This window comes from Diaporthe batatas (assembly GCF_019321695.1).
Source record: "Diaporthe batatas strain CRI 302-4 chromosome Unknown Contig00001, whole genome shotgun sequence".
Taxonomy (NCBI): Eukaryota; Fungi; Ascomycota; class Sordariomycetes; order Diaporthales; family Diaporthaceae; genus Diaporthe; species Diaporthe batatas.
In genome coordinates, this window is record NW_025408548.1 from 168,515 (window position 1) to 188,999 (window position 20,485).

At 59.3% G+C, this 20,485-nt stretch overlaps 6 protein-coding genes across 6 annotated transcripts; 3 read left to right on the forward strand and 3 right to left on the reverse strand.

Moving 5' to 3' along the window:
* Positions 1-83: 83 nt before the first annotated feature.
* Positions 84-5,331, forward strand: KVR01_000894 (uncharacterized protein). Its single transcript, XM_044790404.1, has 4 exons — positions 84-442; positions 524-669; positions 748-4,059; positions 4,593-5,331. The coding sequence occupies exons 1-3, from the start codon at positions 389-391 to the stop codon at positions 1,052-1,054; spliced, it is 507 nt and encodes a 168-aa protein (XP_044650843.1). The 5' UTR covers positions 84-388; the 3' UTR covers positions 1,055-4,059; positions 4,593-5,331.
* KVR01_000674 (uncharacterized protein) lies at positions 3,141-3,473 on the reverse strand (the record flags this gene model as incomplete). Its single annotated transcript, XM_044792642.1, has 1 exon — positions 3,141-3,473. The coding sequence occupies one exon, from the start codon at positions 3,471-3,473 to the stop codon at positions 3,141-3,143; it is 333 nt and encodes a 110-aa protein (XP_044650623.1).
* Positions 5,332-11,305: 5,974 nt separating the features above from the next.
* Positions 11,306-15,371, forward strand: KVR01_000397 (uncharacterized protein). The gene is made up of 3 exons (XM_044788915.1): positions 11,306-11,351; positions 11,505-13,474; positions 13,745-15,371. Exons 2-3 carry the CDS (start codon positions 12,728-12,730, stop codon positions 14,249-14,251), a joined length of 1,254 nt encoding a protein of 417 aa, XP_044650346.1. The 5' UTR covers positions 11,306-11,351; positions 11,505-12,727; the 3' UTR covers positions 14,252-15,371.
* On the reverse strand, positions 15,045-16,881 carry KVR01_000093 (uncharacterized protein; the record flags this gene model as incomplete). The annotated part of the gene is made up of 1 exon (XM_044793441.1): positions 15,045-16,881. The coding sequence occupies exon 1, from the start codon at positions 16,515-16,517 to the stop codon at positions 15,045-15,047; it is 1,473 nt and encodes a 490-aa protein (XP_044650042.1). The 5' UTR covers positions 16,518-16,881.
* A 157-nt stretch (positions 16,882-17,038) lies between these two features.
* KVR01_001000 (mediator complex subunit MED7) lies at positions 17,039-19,791 on the forward strand. The gene is made up of 2 exons (XM_044794668.1): positions 17,039-17,603; positions 17,681-19,791. The coding sequence occupies exons 1-2, from the start codon at positions 17,343-17,345 to the stop codon at positions 18,224-18,226; spliced, it is 807 nt and encodes a 268-aa protein (XP_044650949.1). The 5' UTR covers positions 17,039-17,342; the 3' UTR covers positions 18,227-19,791.
* Positions 19,471-20,353, reverse strand: KVR01_000034 (uncharacterized protein; the record flags this gene model as incomplete). The annotated part of the gene is made up of 4 exons (XM_044786788.1): positions 19,471-19,808; positions 19,880-19,947; positions 20,023-20,077; positions 20,152-20,353. The coding sequence occupies 4 exons, from the start codon at positions 20,351-20,353 to the stop codon at positions 19,471-19,473; spliced, it is 663 nt and encodes a 220-aa protein (XP_044649983.1).
* Between the last annotated feature and the right edge of the window lie 132 nt (positions 20,354-20,485).

Consider the following 20,485-nt stretch of genomic DNA (forward strand, 5'->3'; position numbering starts at 1 on the left):
ACCTGTGTATCTACTCCGTACCTGGCCGGGCTGGGGGGTGCTGCCTGCCGCGCGCGGCAAGATTGAGATGATGGCATGGGAAAGTGCAATTTCGCATTCATCAGACCAAAGGCATAGCATCATCTCCCAAACAACAACGCGGCTGCGACTCGGACTGCGACGGCGACACCAGCAACGCGACATCGCCTGGATGGACGCAACTCTAAACTCTATCATGATCTTTTCTTCTCCCACGCACTCGCTCTTTATGCAACTTTCAGCCTGTTCCCTGTAAAGGGAACCAACCAGCCCAGCCCAGCCCAGCCCAGCCACCCGCACAGAGACCCACGCGCACGCCTCCATCTCCCGACAGCCCAGCCTCTGCTGCCTCTCTTTTGTCGCGCCCACCATGGGTAACTGCGCATCTTGCCTTGGCCAGCGCCGCAGGGACTCGGTAGCGGAGGTGAGACCGGTTTATTCTCTTGTTGCCCGCCGCCCCATTCCCTGTCTTCTTCCTGCTAACGCTGCTGGGGTCGGTGGCCAGGACGAGGAATCGCGCCTCCTCTTCGATGATCCAAATGGGATCCACTACGGAAGCTTTGGTGAACAGCAGATGACCAGTCAGAGCGATCCTATGGAGGCCCAGCGAGAGATTGAGGCTCTCCAGCGGGTCGTCGCCAGGACCTCCGAGTACGTTGGCACCCCGGACAAGACAGCACAGCATGCGCCTCCCCCCTGACAGGCAGCGACTGACCCGTGGCGATGCAGCAACATGGTGGATATTTTTGAGATCGCACCCCCCAAGGACGCACAATACAGGGCACCGCCCACCCCATACGGCCTTGTGGGTCAGGAGGCACGTCACATGCGGTACCAGTCTCTGCTGTCCAAGCTCAGCGCCGACGAGGAGGACTCGGCTGCCGGGGCCAGGGTCGAGTGGTCCGCCGGGGAGGACGAGGAGGAGGACGAGGACGCAGACGCCACAGCAATGCACAAGGGAGTTCCACAGATCAAGACGGAGCCCAGCGACGCCCTGGTCGGCAACTTTCGAGAAGCTGCAGCGGCGATGGCATGATGCATTGAGCAGGGACAGGGGCTTCACGCAGACCGGGATTTGGACGACACATCACATCACAATCTTCTAGCCTTTCCTTATTTCAACTTCATGGCTCGTGACGAGCATACGCCCGATGTCATGTGGCTGCCGCATGCAGCTGGGCAACAGGTCGGCCACCGATGCGTCGCCTCGTGCTGCCCATGTTATCACACCTCCTGTGATGGCACACACGACCCGAGGCAACGGGCGACCCACCACGTCGAACAGGGTGCCGTGCCACAGTACCAACTCGGGGAGCCGCACTTCGTAGTGGGCGACGGCACACGCATCTGTATTCTTACTCAGTCCATACCAACAAGCTCTAATTTTTTTTTTTGCTCCCCTCCTGTCCGCCCCCCACACCGATCTTTTCCTTCCTCGACGGCTGCGAAGCATACTGAGCTTGGATCTCCTCTTTTCAGGGCCGGCCACCAATCACCGACACCCCCATGGAGAAATTTCCAAGGGCCGCGCCTGGGCCAGACCCATTGAGCAGCAGCCACGTACGAACTCTCCCTGATGTTGCTTCGAGGTGGGGACTAGCATCGGCCGTCGCACGATTAGCTTCAAGTCGGCTGCATTTCGTCAGAATTTTCTTGCTGTGCTTCCTCCGGCTTCGGTGCATGTTTCGCCCGGCACAAGTCTGGAGGAGGCCGTTGCGACGCTGGAGATCCAGGGCCTGTTTTGGGTTCCGGCGGAGATCAGGCTAATGCGGGAGCAAAAACCTGTATCCCAGCCGATTGGGGCCGTCCCCGAACACCAAGCCGCAGTCCTGTCTCCGGAGGCTCTACCAGACAAGAACAAGCGCACCGTGGGGTTCAGGAACTCTCATGACGGCGCCGCCGCCGCCGCCGTCCCTGGCTGAGAGGCACCCACGAACCATTGATCTAGGGACTCATGCTTGCTTACCAGGTCGGCATGTGGACGGTGACCCGTGGCTAGCCCAGACGACTATCCCCAAATATAACCCTCCGCGCGTCCAGCCTAGGCTCAACGCCCGCTACTAGCTCTGCAGGACGCGGCGTGGTCGCATAAGTCGCGCAGGGCCTCTCCAACGTGGAGCAGGGCGATGGGCCAGCATGCTCGGAGCTTCAATGTCGCCATAACTAATTACTCCTAACGGCTCCTTACGATCAATTCCCTGGGACACCACCCGGGGGTCCCGGGCGGCATTCGCCGGCGCCGTCCTGACCCGTGTTTGGCCTGACTACCAATCATGCCGCCCTTCCATCTTGGGCCCTCGTCGCTATTGTCAGTCCTGGGCATGGGCGGCCGTACGGGCGGGAGCCGGCACGGCCTCGGCCTACCTTGTTGGTTATACCGAAGATGTACTCCTCCATCGAGCCATTCTGTCACCCCTCACGCCGCTCCCTCACCCTATTCGTCGGTCCGAGACTCAAGTTCCAACCGCTTACGTGCTCATAGGGACGCCTCCTGTCCCGGCGAGCCTGTCAGAACCTTGTGCGGGCCACTATGATGCAAGTCAACGTGGGGAATGGGACCCCGGCGACTCGGCTCACATGCATCATCATTCCCACGCATGACCCGGCACGTCTGAGGCCGCATGTGCTGCTTGCTTAAGAGGGATCTGTGGCATGCGCCCCGGCGGGCAGAGTCCTGCAGCTACAGTCTCTTCTCAGGCCCCACCTGGATCGCCCACTGGTCACTGAGTCGATTTGCTGGCTCTCCGGTTGCAACACGGCTCAGGTAAGCCTCTGGGAGATCGAATTTCGTTCGCCATCGGTGATGAGCATCTTTACAGTTCCCAACCCTGACCCAGTCCAGTCCAGTCCATTGTTCCGATTCCAGCACATGCTTAAAGGCGCGTTCAGTAACTCGCAAGTCATTCCCAACCCATTTGATAATCTACACTGATCTGGAGGACCCTTTACATTTCCCATTCCCATTCCCAATCCCCTTCCATGCCCTGGTTTTCCTGTATTGGTCTCTTTAACCGGAAACTTTCCAAGCCGATCTTCATTTGCGCAAAGCTTGTTGTCCCTGTGTGGACGACGCATCGCTGTCGTCTCTCCCCTCCAAAACCCCCCACCCCTAGTGGACAACCTTATGTAACGGTTCTTAACCTAGTCTCATGTTCAACCCATAATTTCTCTATCGCTAATCGGACTTCCTCCATGTCATCCTCTGTCTTTTCGATGGTCGCCCTTCGGTTGCCCTCTCTCCTCCAGCGCTCAACGTCTTGAGCCATCTTGTTGTAGCGGCGCTGTTTCTTTTCTGACTGATCGCACAGCTTGCAGGTTCCGGCCAAGTAATTTGTCTCGTAGACCAACTTCAGACCACATGTCTCGCCGGTTCGGTACTCCTTGTTGCACTGCTGTCTGAAGTTGCCCCATTTCCAGAAGCCGCATTGCCAACGCGTTTGCTCGAAATAACACATGTTCCGGCAGGGGTGGGAGAACAGCGGCTTCTTTATTTATTGGCGAGGCGCGTTAGCCAGCACTGATGAGACTCGTTAGCCCACTTGTGCCCCTAGGCTAATTACCGGCAGAGCTGCACTCCTCTCTGCCTTTGACAGTACACGGGACCTACCGACACAGGGCTGACCCACCAAGTGCGTGACGGAGTCAAATATCTTCGGGGGTGACGTGATAACGGGGCCCTGGCCGCAAGCGTGCTGACTTTGGGATGTTTCAAGACTTCCTATGGAACAATTGGTTCCAATTGGTTTGACATGGGGCTTGACAACTTTGAAGCAGGCACAATCCATGATGCGGCCGAGCAGAGAAACACGTCGAGCAGGCACCATACTTATACCGCCATGACCGACCCTGTTTGGCTGGTCTGGGAAGGTGGACCGGAACCATTGCCAACGCACCACTGTCTGCAGCATATCTGTTGACGAGGCTTGCTCCTGAGGAGACACAGCAACTTGTCTGCAAGCCCCAATATGCAGCCGGTCAAAAACCCACAGTCAATGGACAGAATTGCCCAACCAGTACTAGGCAATGTCCAGTCCCTCCTGAGTAGGTACTTCTCCACGACCCCAAACGGGCCTTTCTCTGCCTCGGAAAAGCTGCCCGGTACCGGGTCCTAGACCCCTGACATGTATCCCTTCGTCTTTCATTTCACCCAGACGCATGCTTCCCAAACGTCGGTCCTGGGCACTGGGCTTGGTCTGGTGGAGCCACGTTGTTTTATGTATCATCATATTACATGTCTTCTGTCTAAAACATTTCCGCCACCGACTTCTGTGTCCCATGGCCGGTGCATTACTTTCCTCTTTGGCGTGTTGGAGGCTATATCGCCCCGCCGTTCAAAACCCACTACCATCTGTCTCCCTCTCTTTCTTACCCTGGCGAGGAGGCATGCATGTCAAGCCGTTGCGTGTTGTGCAACAACAATGCCTGTTCGTCCACGGAATGCTCGTCAAGTCGGATAGGCCCGGATGAGGCATGGGCATGAACATGGCCATGTCGCTGGCCGTGACATCCACACTACCTCTCCCGGTCGTCAGCACCCTAATCCTGAGGAATTCCTCGCTCACTACCTCGTGCAGATCACCGTGTCAGCACCCCACCCTGTTGAGCAATGCGGCCTGGGTAGGGGCATGGCCCACCGAAGTGCATTTTCACGACCCTTGCCAGCATTTGCATCCTTCTGGTCTCACGGTTCCATCCCGCCGCCACATGAACTGCCAAGGGGATGACGATCTGCTCGTTGTATCTCCTATGCAGCCGCCACCAAACCGAGCAGTTCGTACCACATGGCACGACTGGGCAGGTCGGATGCTTTCAGGCTAGGCCCGCCCCGCCCACCCGGGGTAAGGGCCTGGCAGTGAAGTATGCATGTTGATACGGTCAGTGACACATACGCAAAAGTCTTAGCCCTATGGAGAATCTGGCACACGAGAACATGGACCACCCTTGAACTTTTTCGCGGACGTCTCACACACTCCTCGTAAGGCTGAGCTGACGATGGTCTTGCCCGGCTCGAATGGAAGGGCTGGCTTTGTTTCTCCGGCCAGCAGGCGGACGATCGCTCACATGACAGTCGGGAGCTTGGTCTACGGACGTCAAGGAGATCTATCATCTGCGCCCCGGATCAAGAGTCATGGCACCTGGCTGAGCGAATCAGCATGGGTGAATCAACAAGTCACTGAAGCGAAATTGGGAGCTCCCCGAGCAGGCCATCCCGCCCGCTACTCCATCCTGTGGTCACGGTACGGTATTGGCTTAGCAGTGGCAGGCCGGTGGCAGAAGCGGGAGCCTTTCCATCCGAAGGGCGACTCGGTATTTGGTCATGTTAGCCGTCTACCTGGCCAGCCAGGCTAGGAACCACGGGCGAATGGGGGAGACAGCCGTAAGACAACACATCTTGCATTTCACAAGAGTCACAGTACCAGATGATCCAGCGAGCTGGCCCACCTCCATGATGCGGAGCTACGACCCTCTGCCATACCCCGGGGCGTCATCGACGAGTGAGGATCGGGGCAGGAGACGAGGCGAGCGGCAGCGGAAACAGTGACACTGTAGGACGCATTAGGTTTCGACTTTACCCAAGGTAGGCTTTGGACTTGCCTGAAGAGGCTGGGCCCGCCGTTGCCACATGGGGCCGTCATCGCTCTATTGTGCTGACTGCTTAGGGGTCAGTTGCGCAGTGCTGGCAGCTCTGGCATGCGCGCCCACTAGCCGATGTGGGCAGCGCCAGAAGCGAGCGGATAGGCATCCGGCTGTCGCTGTCTTACCACTGTGTACACGTTCTTTTGTGTAATATCGGACGACATGTAACAGGGAGACGGCGTTCTTAGAGTGCTGACCCCCGATCAGCTATGGGGGAGGCCTTCCTCAACGGGAAAAGGAGGGCAGCTCAGGCGGAACAGGCCGCCGACGTGGCCGTGACTGACTTGCCCAGAGGCCAGATCAACCATGCAAGGCACTCTCAAGCGCATGCCCAGGTGTCGCCCGAGCAGAAGCTATCGGCACAGGGACCCAACGCAGCCAAGGGGAACATGGGCGCGGCGATTGGATTTCGGCCAAGGCAAAGAAGAATTTCTCGATGGCGATGGTCTTCTCGAACGCCGCCTGACGCTGACCGCGGCTTCCTGCTTTTTCTTTTTCTGATTTCCCACGCTTCCAAGAATTCCGCCGCGCAAAGCGCCCCAGACGCGACCTCGACGTGAAAACATGGCCGCGGTGGCCAGATCGGCGGCCGTCCGCGCCAGGGGTGGGTATAATGGTGTTGCTGGTGGTGTGCCGCAGGACTTGGTGGCCGCCTTTTCTGGCCGCCTCGTGAGGTAACCTGTCAGGGGCCGACGAGTCATTGTTCGACCGAGCGACATCGCGAACAAGAGCAGCAGCCCATATCGTGGGGCATTGAATAGCACGCGCTACATCACGAGGAAAAGAGGAGCATACGGAGACTCAGAGGGATGTGTCAAGCGAGTGCGAGCTGGATAAGTGACATAGGCCACCCCCACAGGCCGGCCGGCGGATTGAGACTGATGTGACCGCCCGTGGCAGTGACATAGGTCTACTATGCGCAGCCGGGGCTGGCTGGTGCCGTAAGGCAATCAATCCCCAGACAACGTCACTCACTTTCACCGATTGACTTTCGAGTATGGCCCCAAGTATTAATGCCGCATCTATATGAGCCACCTCGGGGATTCGGGGTGGTGCGTGGAGTAGCAACCCGTGGCGATCGTCCACGGCCTCAATATGGATGATGACGACCTATATTCATCTCAAACTTGAATGAGGATCTGCCATGACGCACCAAGGAGGACGAGACCAGCATGGCCCGAAAGCCAGAGAACTCTCTCGAAGGACATTATCATGGAGCTTGTGCACGACCACTTGTCATGCCTGGTACTTCGGAGCGCTGGATATCCGGGTGGCAATCACATTCCACCCAAATCTTTGACGCATTGCGGCCAGAATTGAGGCCAAAAGACTGGGGCGCCTGTCAAGAGGCGGAAAGGTGATGAAATTGTGCTGCTTAGTCGGGAGGTTGCTCTGCCGCTGCGGCCGCTGAAAACATCCTTCCAGGCCAAGTCGCCTAATTGGCAGCAATCTGGGCAGGTATGAACTTGAGCCTTGGCCACATCACGAAGCTCAATGTCGCAACTCCCGTCCGATGGCCAAGGGACTCTTCCGCAAGCATCACCCAGGATGGAAACCTCAGACCTGAACCCACAGCAAGATTGTTTCAAGAGAAGAAGGATGGACATGCCGGTGGAGAGTACTCGGTCCCTCCCGGGAAGAAAAAAAGACGGCGACCCGTTTGCCCACCACCCCCCTCGGCTTAGCAAATTTTCCTCGGTCCAAGGGAATGGCGCTCCGCAAAGTGGAAACCCTGGATGACCAGGCCTGGCCGTTGTAATTGTCCATCCGCAATGAACGGTGGACAGTGTGGGAATGGCCTCGAGGTTAGATTGCGCGTGCTTGGTTGTTGCGGGTCGCGACGTATGGCCGGTCGTCTCGGTGACGGCCCGTTCCGTGTGTGAGCTCATGAAACCATGTCTGCGGCTTCTGATTCGGCCGTCACAAGAGCAGAGGAACCTCGAGCGTCAACGAATTGGGCCCACAGCGCACAAGCGAGGAAAACCTTAATTTCCCAGCTGAAATACAGGGCATCTGCGCTGCGGTAGGCTTTTCTCTATCGCACCCGCCGCCCGCCCGGGGCACCAGAAGGCATCTCGCCCCAGACAGCCAGCCTCGCGCGGGTTGTTCATGGGTGTGTGTGTTTTGTGTGTGGGTGTGGGAGCCGGGAGTCGATTGAGACCAGGGGCCACCAGCAGCGCCCGGCCCACGAATCATGTGAGGATCTAGGCATGCGAACTGCCGGAAGGGGCAAGTGTATGCCGAGGATCCTTGGATGCCCGCCTGGAGGAAGACGAAGGGGCCAATGGCATAACACGACGATTACCGGTGGGGCCCTGTTCTGGCCCTGCCCGGCGGGAACTCTAGTGCACTGTCACTGTCACAGGCACTTGAACCCATCCGCGCTCGCTGGAGCCCGACAGTGACAGACAAGACAGACAGCCCATCCATCCGTCCAGCCTGCCTGCCAGCCAGCCACTTTCAGAGCCTGCAGAAGGGGTGTCATCCGTTGTCCTCAACCAACTCTGTTCGGCTTTCAACAACTGTGCCCCTGCTTTTGCTGTTACTCCCGCTGCATGGCCGTTGCACATACGTGTTGTATAATACCGATGCCAAGACCGACTTGCTGTTACACAAGAAGACCGGCTCAAGCGGGTGTGAAGTTAAACGCCTTTACACTCACTCACTGCACCTTGAAAAATACGGATGAACCCGTGACAGCTAGCCGGCCGGATATTGGACGGGGCTGTCAACCCTCGTGCTAAATTTAGGCTTCTGTTGATTTCCCCTTTGGTTTTATGAATTCGGCCGCAAAGACGCGTCTCATGTTCAGCCTCTTGGGCGGCTCGCAGGGAGCCTGATTGGCTGGGCACTGGTAAACCCACCGGCGTGTGGGTGGAATGTGGCCTGAAAAGGCGACCATGCTCGCACAGCAGCCCCACCCCTGCTGCAACGAGGAGGGCTGCCGCTCCGAGACTACAGCGCAGTACACAGCTCGTCACGTAGGCTGAATAATATTCACAATATGGAGTGGCTGTGCTACAGTGGTGGTGGTGGTGATGGTGGTGTTATCCATGTCAAGCACGTCTATACAGAGGGTGCGGGAACAGGGATGGGGCAGCCAAGGAATCACCGTCTCGCAGGATCTGAAGCAGCACAGATCACGATCTGGGAAATGTCTCTCCTTGTCGGAATTACAAGCCGAAAAAAAGAGGATGGCCTGCCCGGTCAACGCGTGGCCCCATTTTTCCCGGGCGTCGCGGCCGGGGCGGGCGTCTGCTCAGGCTGTCAGGGAGGGCGAAGACAGGGTACATGACGCCTGACCCACCACCACCGGGCAGGCGGCGTGGCGGCCTGGCATGGCAGGACGTGCAGAACGGGATCCCCATCTGCGCACCTACATACATACATGCGTACATACACACGTACATGCATGCACATGTGCATAATACTCACAAACTCTCACACGGGAGAGCCAGAAAACCAGGCGCGAATAAACACGGGCGGGCAGCAGAGACGCACGTCATCTAACGTCCCGCGCCGGGAAGTGTACCCGCGGGCCGTTTATTTGGTTGGTGGCGAACCATATTTTTTGTTTTTTTGGTTTCTAGAATGAGAAGGCCGACTTGAGATACGGGTCGTTTCTGGTTGCGGTGCTCGAAGGGGCTCGTCGCAGACCGAGCCGGGTTTCCAACCAAGGGTCAGTTGTCATTGGCCCGGGGCCGGAGCCCACTCACTCACTCAACTGGTCAGGGATAGCTTGAGTCGCACGAATTGCATCCCCGAGTGGGTGGGCAGGCGTGTGTGTACACACAGCACATGGCAGCAATCATTGTGTCAGCCAAAAAGGAAGACATGTTTGTGACGGGCATGGCCGAAGGAGTGAGTGAGTGAGTGTGAAACGACGGTCGGGCACGCGATACGACGTCGGTGAAGAGGCTGTCAGGCAGGGCGGCATGCCAATGGACAATCTTGGGTGAGCAAGTAAAGCTCGGCTCCATTCGCGGCTGAGGCTTGGGAGGGAAGGGAAAGGGGAAAGGTGAGAAGTGACAGAACTGGATGGATGGGTGGCAGAGAGTGAGTACATGTATTTTTTAGTCGATGGTGTGCGGGAGAAAGTGCAAGTTGATATCAGATGGCGTGAGTAAGTGGCCAGCCAGCCAGCCATGGAGCCTCGTGTGACATGGGAGAAACAAGGCAGACCGGCGGGGCTGCGCAGCCCTGGAGTAAGGCAGCCAGGCAGACTGGCAGCAACCCTAGACATGGGAGACCCGGGCCTGGCAGGGCATGGGGCAGGGAAAACATGTCTTGCAGACGGATAAAGGTGATTTGTCACCCTGTCGAAGACATGCACTTGTGGGGACGGTAGGCTGGTCGTGCAGGTGGTTGGCCTGTGTATGGGAATGCTGAAAGATGCATATCAGTACCAGGTCTAGCTAGGGTGGGCTACCTACAGAGTTCGAAAGTGCCGTTCTCGTCCTTGATCACGACAGTGATAACAAAATGCCGATCTGGGCGTATACATATGTGCATATGCATGTGGCTTCACGGCGAACCACCGAGGACAAATTACATAAAGTGCTCACTCATCAAGTTGAGAAAACAACTAGAAAGAAAGGGGGCCAAATCACTTGACTGATAAGCTGACTTACTGACACCTGCGGGACGAGGCGGGAGACCATACATTGTTCAACGGTCCGATGTAGATGTTGTGTAACTGGAAGGAGGGTGGGCAGCACATCTGGTGGCTGGCGTGGGTGTTGTGGGCGACGGGTAAGATGAGATGAGACGTCGGACGGCGGGGGACGGCACGGGAGAAGTAGACTAAGCCACGATGTACGATGAACTAGACTAATAAGAAGGAGGTGCAGATTGTTGTGTATCGGCCGAACAGAGGACAGGCACACTGCCCAGTAGGGAGAGATGTATTGTCATTCCATATCACATATCAATCACACTCTCACACACCTTGCAGACATACATAGATACATACTTTAGATACATACAGTAAAGACTATCAAGACGGCACTATACTTAGGTACATATGTAGATTGACTGACCTGACTGACTGCCTCAATGCACATGGTGTCAATGCCTTACAAACCTTGAATGAGCGTTGTGTGATGCCCGACTTGGGGATGTATTGTGGAGTGCAGTGCAGTCAGTCGAGTCCACCCCAACACAGTACGTACAGTCAGTGCCTACACATTACCCCGCAGCGTCATATGGGCATGGCCTGCCCCACCTCTTAATTTCGTCCGTGCCCACATCGAGTGGCCCCCCCTCACCCGAAAGTCCCCAAAAGTCCCCTGCGGGCTGTCACCAAAGCGACCCGGACTGGGGAAGGTGCCAGAACAGGGAGGGACAGGGAAGAGACCCCTTGGCCTTCCAAATACGGCGGTACGTGGCACAAATGCGGACGGGACGGCCTGAGAATGGAACCTAGCAGCTTGGGCCAGGCTACACAGTCCCCGACAGAAACCCTCGATGCAAGGCGGCGAGATGATGAGTTGTCATGCAGATGTGCATATTGGAGTCTAGTCTCGATGAAAAGTGACCGAAACAGTCGTGCTCTTTCTCTCTTTCTCTCTCTCCCTCTCTCACCTGAACCCCGCCCGTCCTCTCTCCATGTGGCTCACCGGGTGTGTGTGGGGGGTTTGGGGAGAGGGAGGTACAAAGTACATTGCGCGCCAGACCACTGCGACCAGCCAACCCAGGTACGTACCGATGTAACGATTGGCGAGATCGAAACGGACCTGGCCCCTGTCCCCTGGAGACGTGACGCAACGCAACGGGCAGTGTCTCGTCTCAGCCGTCCCGTCCCAACGTCCTCACTTCACTCACTCACCACCTGCCACCGTGACGAACAGGAAACGGCAAGCAGCTCCTGCCGACGAGAGTTGCCTAACCGCGAGCACACGCAAACCAGACACTCTCGCACACAAAACACCACACCACACCAGACACAACACCTCACAGCTATCACCTGACCCGTCCTATGACCCACCTGGATGACCTGAAATGACCGATGAACAACTCCTACGACACACAAGGGCTCCTCCTCATCCTCATGACTTAGCTTCTGACATGTGTTAACGATCAATCATCTCGGTTCCCTCAACCTGCATTTCTTCTCTCTCTGTCTCTCTCTCCTCTCTCTCTCTCTATCTGCCTCGTTCCACCTTTGGGCACCCAGACTATAGACAGCAACAATACCACGATACCTAGACAGATACCCAGTCCAATAACACCCCACCCACCCCTCCAAGGCTCGACTTGTCCCACCTCAGAAGGGCATCGCCCCCGTCGTCCCTACCGACTACCTTAGGAGCTATTAGCTCAGAGCCCATCTGCACGCGCGTACCTGTTTCCGGCCGGGTGACTTGGGCGCTAGGTTCGTGTGCCATCGCGCCTCGTGTCCCATCGTTGCCGCTCGTCCTGATGTTCCTCTCTCTCCTCGTGGCCTCGGCCCGTCTGGTCAGTGCCAACAGCTGTGGTCCAGGCTAACAACGAACCCGCAGGCCTCTCTCTCTCCATTCGAGGATTTTTCTCAGTCCCGTCCGTCTTCGGCTGTGTGATCCTTGATCGAAATATCGGCAAAAGCCCGCAATCCACCCGTGGCCGACTCGGCCGTGACCTGTCACCTTTTAGCCGCCCAGCCGTCCTCAATCTTGATATTCAACCATCGACTTGACTTACCTCTTCCGTCCCACGCGTCGCATCCGTCCCATACGCCGGCCCACGCCGGCTGTCCACTCTATTGGCCCTGTGGCCCTGTGGCCCTGCCTTTCCCTGCCCTGCGACCCGCAGCATTCTCGACACACATCCGCCGTACCGTACCGTACCTGCGTTCGTGACGCCCATGCCCGAGGCGCGCCCACATGCGGAACAGGACGAGCTGAGCTGCCTGCCTGCCTGCTGCCTGCCTGCCTGCCCGCCTGCCTGCCTGCCTGCCTGACTGACTGACTGACCGATCGACTGAAGTCTTCCCGAGTATCCATCCCTCTCGGCACCTGACGAAACCGCGCTGCAGCCGACAGCCATAGTGTGCCCCATCACACAGCGCAAGCCTCGGTACCCAACGGTGAGGGACATGGACTCGCAGCAGACTCCCCTCTGCTCCCAACCGGCTTCCGCCTCGCCAACCCTTGCTACTGCAGGAACGGTGCTGCCACACGACGATACACAGTCCACACAGCTGGCCCGCCAGGCAAGCCACCTCACCCTATCCACACACCTGCCATGGCCCACGACCCAGCCCGACGCCCTCTCACCGGTCACCACCACGCCTGCCGAGCCCCCAGATCCCGCCCCCAAACGCACGAGGGCCTGCTCCGCCTGCTGTGCTGCCAGCGACCACACTTCCCCGCCGCCACAGCGCCCGCGGCAACCTTCCGCGCCCATCGGACCACCCGTGCCTCCTCTGCCTGCCACCAGCACTCCTCCCTCCTCGACAGCATCTACCCCTGCCACGGCCGCCGCTGCCCAACCGGCTCCACTGATATCACCACCACGACCCCCTTGCGGGCACTCGGGCGAGAGGGGTGACGGTCAAGAACCGGACGTTAGAGGACGAGGAGGAGAAGAAGGAGGAGGAGGAGGTGGTGGTGATGCTGCGTACCCACAGGCTATGGACTGGCACCCGCCCGCGCTCGCCGATGGTGATGCGCCCTGGGAGGCGGGCTGTACCCTGATCCCCGGCTCGAAATACCAGGGCGGTCCCCTCCTGTGTCCTCCTGGGCGTGACGCCAGGGTGGTGACGCTGGCCGATCTTCCGAACGAGGTCCTGCTACACGTCTTGAGCTTCCTGGATGTTTCTGATCTGCTGGCCACCTCGAGGGTGAGTGCATGTCAATTCTAACCTGGACGTGACAGTGCTTGCTTGCGTTCCCCGGAGGGTACCCGTATTGCTTCGGATCCCTTCACCGTCTGCTTGTGCTTGCTAGATCACTGCAAACCCGTGTGTTCATGCGCTTGTTCCGGGGGAGAGTGTCCCCGTGGAAACGCACCCAAACTCTTTGTCTGTGCTACTGCTTTCGCCCCACCCATCACAGCACAGCACCTATCCACTGCTTGTCCCACGCCTCAGCTGACCACCGCCTCGGCCCAGACATCCCACCAGTTCCGCTCGCTGGCCCTGGCCCCGATCGTCCACCGCCTCCGCCTCCGGCAGGCGCGCACGGCGCTCCCGCCACTGCTGACGAGCCCGTCGCGCCCGACGCTGACGGAGCTGATCCGGCGCTCCATCTTCCTGACCAACACGACGGTGGTGTCGCGGCGGCTCGCGCGCTCGCTGACGGCGATCCGGCTGTCGCGGCGGCTGGCGGCGCGCCCGGCGCCCGAGGCGCTGGTCGCGCGGGCGGTGCTGCCGCCGGAGTGCGTGCCCTTCGGCGGGTCCTCAGCCGTGGCGCCGGCGCTGGTGGCCAAGCGGCGGGCCGTCGAGCGCGAGCAGGTGCGCGACGGCATGCGGCGGTGGGTCGGCGGGGTGTGGGAGCGGCGGTGGCGCGAGAAGGCCGAGGACCGGCGGCGGTGGCAGGAGCGGAGCGGCGTCGGCCGCGTGTGGCGGCTGCGGCGGTTCTGGGAGCGGGTGGGACGGGGCGAGGTCGAGGCCGGCTGAGAAGCCCGTTGTGCTGCCTATTTGACGGCGGTAAGGCGAGGGAGGAGGACGAGGGCAAGTAAGTCAGTCAAGTGTGGAGTAAGTATGGGCTGGGTGGGGATGATCCGTGATGAGATAAGGTGAGATGATATGATATGACATGATGATGGATGAGCTGGTTTCAACATGGCGCTCTGGCATGGGTGGCGTTTCTTCTCTTCTCTCCTGTTTTCTGTTGGCATCATACGCGTGCCTTGGGCGAGCGACAGGCTTTCAATCACACGGGTAGACAGAACTACTACTGCTGGACGGTGTTTTTGGCTCATGTCAGTGTCAGTTGCATGCGATGATGGAATAGTGCGAAGCATCAGCCGGCCGGCCGGGTGTCATTACCTTTGTCCAACCAGAACTGATCTGGGAAAGGGGGCAGGGAAGCCGCGGTGTTTTGTTTCGAGGCTTCCCAGGCCTGGCTCGCCTCGTCCCACGGGGTTGGCGAGCAATGAAATGGCAGGTCAAGTCAGGCCAAGTCAGGCCAACTACGCAGCATATGGGGCCGGCGCATAGGATATGTTTGTCTGTTGTACAGTACAGTAGCATGTGTGTGTGTATGATTCGAAGAAACACGTTCAAACAGCAGTATGTTCCTTTGACCCTCCAGCGCCGATGTTGGTTGACGACGGACGGCCCTTTTCCTCGACCTAAATGAAATGGATATGCTATCCTCTTGAGCCTCCCTGCCGTCGCCAGACCATATGCATGCAATGCTTTTCCCCCCTTACGAACAAACAGACAATGGCCACGCCAAACCCACCCCTCACGCTTTGAACCTGAATCCCGCCCAGTCATCGTCCTCTTCGCCATCCTCGTCCTCGTCCTCCTCGTCCTCGTCCTCCTCATCCCCCGCCCGTCCGGCCCCAACCCCAGATGTGCCCGCAGGCATACCCGCGCCCTCACCACCACCAGTGCCCACCGCCTGTACGCCAGCAGCAGCAGCAGCAGCAGCAGCAGGCACGCTCCCCCGCCGGATAGCCTCCCTCTTCTCCTTGAGCCGCCGCACGCGGGCCTCGAGCTCCTCCATCTCCTCGAACTCGTCCTCCAGCGCGCGCGCGGCCTCCTCCTTGTCGTCCTTGACGCGGGCCTCCTCGGCGTCGGCGCGCGCGCGGCGCGACTCGGCCTCGGCCTCGCGCGTCCTGGCGGCCACCTGGGCGGCCGTCAGGGGCGCGGCGGCTATCACCGCGTCGTGGGAGTATGCTGCTGCTGCTGCTGCTGCTGCTGCTGCTGTGGTGTTGGGTTTTGTTGTTGATGTGGTTGGGGGAGGGGCGTTGACGACCTCGGCCTCGAAGGCGGCCCAGTCCTCGTCTTCTTCCTCTGCGGCAGTTGTCGTCGTGGTGGTAGCCGCTGTTGCTGTCGTCCCCGCGGGTTCGGGTTGTTGTGTTGCTGCTGGCGTCACGAACGAGGCCATCCTCGGCGCGGACGTGACCGACGGCGGCATGGAGCCCCCCTCCTGCTGCGGTATGAGCGGGCTCCGCCGGGTCGGGCCCGCCGCCCCCGCCGGTGTCCTCGGTGTCGACCCTCCTCCACCTCCTGCCCCCGAAGACGACGTCGTCGTCGTCGTCCCGTTCGCGGCGTTGGGGGTCGCGGGCCGCGAGGGGATCTGCAGCTCGACGCCGTGCGACGGGGTCCCTGAGGTGCGGCGCGAGAGGCCCGGGGGCGTGGCGGCGGAGGAGGACGTGGAGGACGAGGCGGGCGGGGTCTTCTTGCCATTGCTGGTTGTTGTTGCGGTGGGCGCTGCGGGCGAGGCCATGTCCTGCCTGCTTCTTTTCTTGCGTATGCTGTCTTCTGCCTCGTCCTCGTCGCCTGCGGCGTCCTCCATGTCCACGTCGGAGTCGACGACATCGGCGTGTTTACGCTTTTGCCCGCCCTCTGCGCCTGCGCCTGCCCCTACCCCGCCGCCAATGATCTGTGCCAGGAGGGCCTCGTCGCTCGGGGTGTCCGTGCTGCCGGATTTAGACTTTTCGGGCCCGCTCGCACCGTCATTGGCGTGCCTGCCACCACCACCACCACCACCACCACCACCTCCTTGTTGTTGCCTGGCCTTTTGCTGCTGGGCCAGGAGGCGCTGGCGGTGGGGGGCGCTGCGGGCGTGGGCGTCCCAGAGGGCGTCGGTCCTGAGGGTCTCGCGGCAGACGGTGCATGTCAGCTTGCCCGAGTCGGCGTAGGATGCGTGGGGGTGGGTTATGCGGCGGGCGGTGCGCTGCTGGCGCAGGAGGGAGCGGGTGTCGGACATTTTTGAGGCTCGAGGCTCGTGTGTGGGAGGATGGATCGTTGGGCGTGGACGGTCGCAGGCTCGCAGGTCGAGGGGAGGTATGTAGGTGGAGGGTGATTGAGTTCGAGTCGAGTCGCACGCAGTGATTGATGGAGTCGTCACGTCACTGGCTCTCTTCTCTTAACCCCCCACGTTGGTCCAGTAACGAATTCAATTGCAAGGAGTCAGTCGGTCAGGATTGATGTCCATTGGCAGTTGGTTGCCTGGGCCTGTGGCTGGTGACTTGCGATGCTGAGATGCCCCTCTGGCAGTTATTGATAGTGTCTCGACTTCTTTTTGTCCTGGGCCCTTCCATGTCCAGCCAGTCTTGGGAGCTCGGCAGGGCAGCAGACCAAAAGTGGAGTCCGCACAAGGGTACCTAGGTAGCTTGGGCCATTTTACGGAGGGCCTAGCCTCCCGCCGGACCGCAAAACGGTCTCGGCAGGCAGTTTTGCCGCACGGCTGCCGTTTTAGAACGTCACTCTCTCACTCACTCACTCATTCGCTCACTCACTCACAGCTTTCCCTTTCCACCTGTTGATCTCATCCCCAACAATGGCCAGGTCTTGACGGTCGATGGCAGAGAATTGAACAGAACACATCCCATTGCCTGTCTGACGGTCGCATGGATCGCCAACTGCAGGAACCTCGACCTCCCTCGTGGGAACGGTGACACAAAACGCAGTCTCTCCTCCTCCGTCGCAACCCAAACTCGACCTCGGCCCCCATCTCAGCCTCGTCTCCACCAGCCACCACCCTCAGCACCCTCAGCACCCTTGCTTCCAAGCCAGCCAGGCCGGCGACACCATGGCAGACCCGGCACAGCACCAGCCGCCAAACATCTCATCGACCTATCCCAACCCGCCCGACTTCCTCTGGCGCGACTTCACGCCCGACAACATATCTCGCTACGATGACCTGACCAAGAAATGGCGGGACGAGCACCCAGGAGCTGCCGCCGAACAGGCCATAGTCCTCATTCCCGACCTCCCAGAGGACCTCAGACACCTGCAGCCGCCACCCGAGCCCGCCGACGGCGCCTGGAAGCTCTACGGCGACCGCTTCACGGTGAGTCTTTCCTCGGCACAGCCAGCTATTCCCTGATTCCCATATAATCTCACAAATACTGACCACCACCTCCCTAGCTCAAAGATGAACTACCCACCCTCGAGGAGATGGGCGTGCCCCGCCTAGCCCCCAGCACCACCCAGTCCCAGTCCCAGTCCCAGCCCCAGCCCATCCGCCACTCCTCAGACGCCAACAACCGCGAGCGCGCCCTGAACCTCAAGCGCCTCGCGAAATCGGTCCTGCTCAACTTCCTCGAGCTCATCGGCGCCGCCAGCATCAACCCGGACGCCATCCTCGACAAGGCCGCCGACATCCAGACCATCCTGCTCAACATGCACCACGGCATCAACGAGTACCGGCCCCACCAGGCCCGCGAGAGCCTCATCCAGACCATGCAGACCCGCCTCGACCAGGTCCGCGCCGAGACCGCCGCCGTCAACGCCGTCACCGACAAGGCGAGGCGCGTGCTCGAGGGGCTCGGGAGCATCGAGGTGCCCGTGCCCGCCCCTGCCCTTGCCCCTGGGGGTGGTGGTCATGGTCATGGTCTCGCCGGCGCCGGGGACGACGCCGAGTACGGGCCTGATGACGAGGAGCTCTGGGGTGCTGCGGCCGCGCTTGCGTGAGCGGGCCCCCCGGGCGGGTGGACGAACAGGCTTGTGAGAGCTCGGTGTTGGACGTTGGCGTCGCTTGCTGTTGGCCGGGGCCCTGGCCGTATATACCCTTTGAATTAAGAGCTTGACCTTGACCCCTGTCGGATGTGCGTCACGAGGAGCGGTCAGGAGCACGCTTACATTGCGGCCTGCTAGCCCGGTGTTCAGAAATAACTGGCCTCTGTTACGCATTGACATGTTCGTATACGTCGAGGCCCCGTTCCACATCATCAGAACTAGCTTAAGGATGTGCCGTCCGTCCTCGTGCGCAGGCGAAATATCTACCATGCACGGCCTTGACAGCTCGCTTGTGATGACGAGCACGCTTTGTCTCGGCAAGGTAGATCTTGGTCCTCGCCTTCTCGCGCTCGACTCTGGCAGATCTGCCGGGGCTTATAACTACCCAGGCAGGCAAAAAGCCGGCAGTGCTTTGCGCATGCGCACATCATGGCCTGCCTGCCTGCTTGCTCTCCGGGTTTCGACCGGTCCAATCTTGTCGTGTCCGAGGGCCACTCAGCTCCACCTGAATGCATGGCTCTTCTCCCCCGTCCTCCCCGCCGCCGCCGCTGCTTGTCGGACGGGGAGACGCTGCAGTTGCCGGCTGGCAGGTGGTGGTTCTGTTCTTACCTAGTTCCGTATGTATTCCATACACGTGCCGAGGCGTAAGCGCTTGCAGACCCAGTTTTTTTGAATGATGAGAAACACGACAATAATAAAAGTGTAACAAAACTCTCTGGGCACGTGCCCTCAGCCTCGTACCGCACTTTTTACCACTCGTGTGAAGGGCACCGCATACGGCCTCGGATAATTCCAGAATCAGAAACAAATCCACTTTGATCACGTCGCCGGGAAGTCTGCTTCAGACAGGAGCTGAGGTGCCAGGACCATTTCAAGTTGTTGGCATATTTTAGCCTTGAGGCATGATCTTAATCAAACCTTGGAAGATTAGTCTTGACTTGACCGGTGCCCTGGGCGCGGCCCCAACACGAGAGAAGACGACTGTCTAAACATTATCTAGAATACAATTTGAAAAGGCTGGTACCGTCGCTTGCGACTGCCATACAAGGGGGACAAAAGAAAAATGCAACCCATAAACGCCAATATCACAGCCGCTGTCATCAATATTCATCAGCTATCAATCAATCATGCATGTTCCAGTCTCGTCCCGTCCCGTGCCCGTGCCCGTGCCCGTCCAGCCCAGCCCAGCCCCGCCTGGCTCATACGACATTCGAGCCCAGCTCAATGTCCGACGACGCGGCCCCCCGGGGCCGCTCCTCCTCCTCCGCCTCGTCCTTGGTGGTGGTGTTGAGCTTGAGGGTGCTCGGCTCGGACCCCAGCGTGCCCCCCGGGGTCATCATCTTGGAGCCCCGGCGGAGGTGGTGGTTCCCCGAGTTGAAGGGCGTCCCCGGGATCTGGAAGCTGTACGACTTGCGCGAGAAGGGCGACCTGCGCGTCGAGACCCACTGCACAAAGGGCTTGATGCCGCTCAGCGTCGCGCAGAAGATGGCCGTCGTCATCTCGGCGTTGCTCCACACTGCCACCGCGACGTTGTCGACTGGGGGGGGCATGTCAGCCGGTGGTGGGATAAAGCCGGTCTGGGGGGGGGGGGGGCGAGTGCTTGCTTACATGTTGCGTCTGAGGTCCTGGCTATGGTTATTATTGAGTTGAGGCGTAGCATGGTAATCAGGCAGACTCTGTATCGGGTGTTAGTATTCTGTGCTCTGGTAGTAGGCTTCTCCGGCTTAATCTTGGGATTTATGGGTACTGACATGATGCCGACGCAGAAAACACCAATGACCGCGATCTTTTGTCTCGAGTTCATATCTGGTGCCCGTTAGTGAACGATCTGAGGCGTCCAACCCTTGTACGGGCTGTAGGGCGTGGGCTCGAGAGCTTACTCAGTTTGAGGACTGTCGGGACCGGGATGAGAAAGATGATAACATCAGTCACGATGTTGATGCCCGAATGGGCCAGCCAGAGGCCCTCTCTGCTGATGCACTTGTCTGTGGGCGAGGGGTTCCAGAATCCCGAGATCGGGATGCAAAAGAAGATTGTGGCGAAGACTCCGGCTATGCCGTAGCATACGCACACGACAACCATGACCCAGCAGATTGCTGTGACCTTGGTGCCGACGAGAAATCGGAGGAACTGGAGTAGGATCGAGGTCTTGATGGCGGCGAGCGCGACGGCGTAACAAATAATGCTTGCCCATAAGTACTGAGAGACATTGCG